A 1935-nucleotide genomic window follows, 5' to 3' on the forward strand; every position below is an offset into this window, starting at 1 on the left:
GTTTATTCGTTAGCAGAGGTATTATTTAACAACTATTTGCTTGTGTCGGATATTTCTAACCAAGGCCAAACAGCATAAAACATCGTAATATAGATAGCCTGGGGCCTATATGCCTACTCAGATATTTCATCCTGCGGGATCATCTTTCGTATGCAATTGACGACAATAGCATCACCTTCGTAAAATTGCAGATTTTCTCACCAAGCCAAGTCTCCAATTTAGCAAGCTCAGATTTATGATCGGTGAAATATGTACGGTTAGGTTGCATAAATGTAACCGAAGTGGGCATTGGTAGAATTACGAACTACAAACATTGTCGCATGATTATCAAGTTCCTCCCATTTCCTGTCTTTGGATCAAGCCTTAAGACAAAAAAAAACAAATGTTTCATAAACAATGCCACAATCGTAAGCAGTCTGATCTGAATTCGACACTTCTTCCTTGAATTGCAACACATTGACAAGAACACAAGCTGATTATATCAAATACCCAATATTTAAAGTTGAGGAATAAAAAATATTGTTGGGCAAAATGAAGAGCGCAAATCAACGCCTTCATAGAACCGTCATACTTGACCATACTTGATGTCATATACACCCATATCATGTCCTCCACCCTCTGTCACCATTGGCCACTCAACACTTTCGTCATCCGTGAAGTATATACAATTACGTTGTAAACATTTGTTATGTACCAACAAAGTAGACATAGAAGAGTTATCACCTACAAACAACATTACGTCACCCAGATCTTCAATGTATTCCCATTTTTTCTCTTTCGGATTGAGTTTGTAGACTTGAAAATAGATTGTTCTATAAATAATGTCATAATCGTAATTAGTATCGAGTTCATTCATCACATTTTCCTTATATCGTACCACCATGAGGAGATCACTACCTGATTGAATCAAATATACGGTTCTTATGTCTGCCTCAAAAATTTCACATTTATCGGGAGAATAATCCATCGGTTTAATAGCTTCCAGACCGTAGAATTCATTAACATTCCAATATGCAATTTCTCCATCATCATACACAACATATACATGATCATCCATGGCCACAACATCAAATATATTGATTCTTGTTTCCTTGATCAGTATATCAGTCCACGATTGATCTCCTTGCCTAGCAAAGGCTAAGTACTTGTTGGCCTGATAAATGATCATAATAACAAACTCCTTTCGGCCAGCACGAGACACTTCCAGCACAACGAGCTTTCTCAAAAAGTCTGTCAGACAAAAACTAATAATAAGTTGAGACAAAAACTAATAATTGTTGGGTCCCGCCCAATAAATCTTGGTGAATTTGTCAACAAAGCAATAGTTTATCATGGAGAAAACATGGGATAGTGCATGTGTTAGGTGGTTGCTTTTGTTGACAAATTTGTAGCATGCTTTGTTGGACTTAGAAATAAGCAACGTGCATGGTGTTTTTTCTCTGACAAAATAGTGCATGGCTTGCCTATATAAAGGATCCATTTCACTTGGGATTTTGCAGAGGGAAGGAACAAGGAGCACTCTACATAGAAATTGTAAGTGTCTTCTTGGTATTATACTTCACTGGAATTTGGTGGAGTATAAGGCAGACCTTACGGTATTTGTAAGGTACTCACACAAATAAACAAGGGGTTGTGATTCGGGTAACGGTTCAACCGGGTTTGAGTGTGTGAGGCAGTATAACGGGTCTTCTCTTACAATAATTTAGAGGGTTACTCTAGGGGTATAATTGGTGGTGATTTCCAATTATATTGGAGGGTCTAGAGGGTACTAGTTTGTATTCCTAAATTATTGTCGGGTCCAAATTCGGTGTGTAATTTGGTACCGGTTACGTTGTACTGGCACTATCTTTATAGTGGCACTATTTTATAGTGGATTCGGTCTTTTTCGGTGGTGGGTTTTACCTCCGTCTTGGAGGGTTTTGCCTGGTATTGACC

At 38.0% G+C, this 1935-nt stretch overlaps 1 protein-coding gene across 1 annotated transcript; it reads right to left on the reverse strand.

The window, feature by feature from the left end:
* Positions 1-304: 304 nt before the first annotated feature.
* LOC141614613 (putative F-box protein At5g55150) lies at positions 305-1168 on the reverse strand. Its single transcript, XM_074433358.1, has 2 exons — positions 572-1168; positions 305-472 (listed from the first exon to the last, which is right to left on the reverse strand). Exons 1-2 carry the CDS (start codon positions 1166-1168, stop codon positions 305-307), a joined length of 765 nt encoding a protein of 254 aa, XP_074289459.1.
* Between the last annotated feature and the right edge of the window lie 767 nt (positions 1169-1935).

This window comes from Silene latifolia, chromosome 11, assembly GCF_048544455.1.
Source record: "Silene latifolia isolate original U9 population chromosome 11, ASM4854445v1, whole genome shotgun sequence".
Classification (NCBI taxonomy): Eukaryota; Viridiplantae; Streptophyta; class Magnoliopsida; order Caryophyllales; family Caryophyllaceae; genus Silene; species Silene latifolia.

Excerpts from the sequence above, each read along its gene's own strand:
- LOC141614613 (XM_074433358.1), bottom strand. The coding sequence starts at position 1,168 with ATGATCATTTATCAGGCCAACAAGTACTTAGCCTTTGCTAGGCAAGGA. Across the intron at positions 473-571 it reads ATGACATCAAGTATGGTCAA|CTTGTGTTCTTGTCAATGTG; the intron begins GTATGACGGTTC and ends TGATATAATCAG.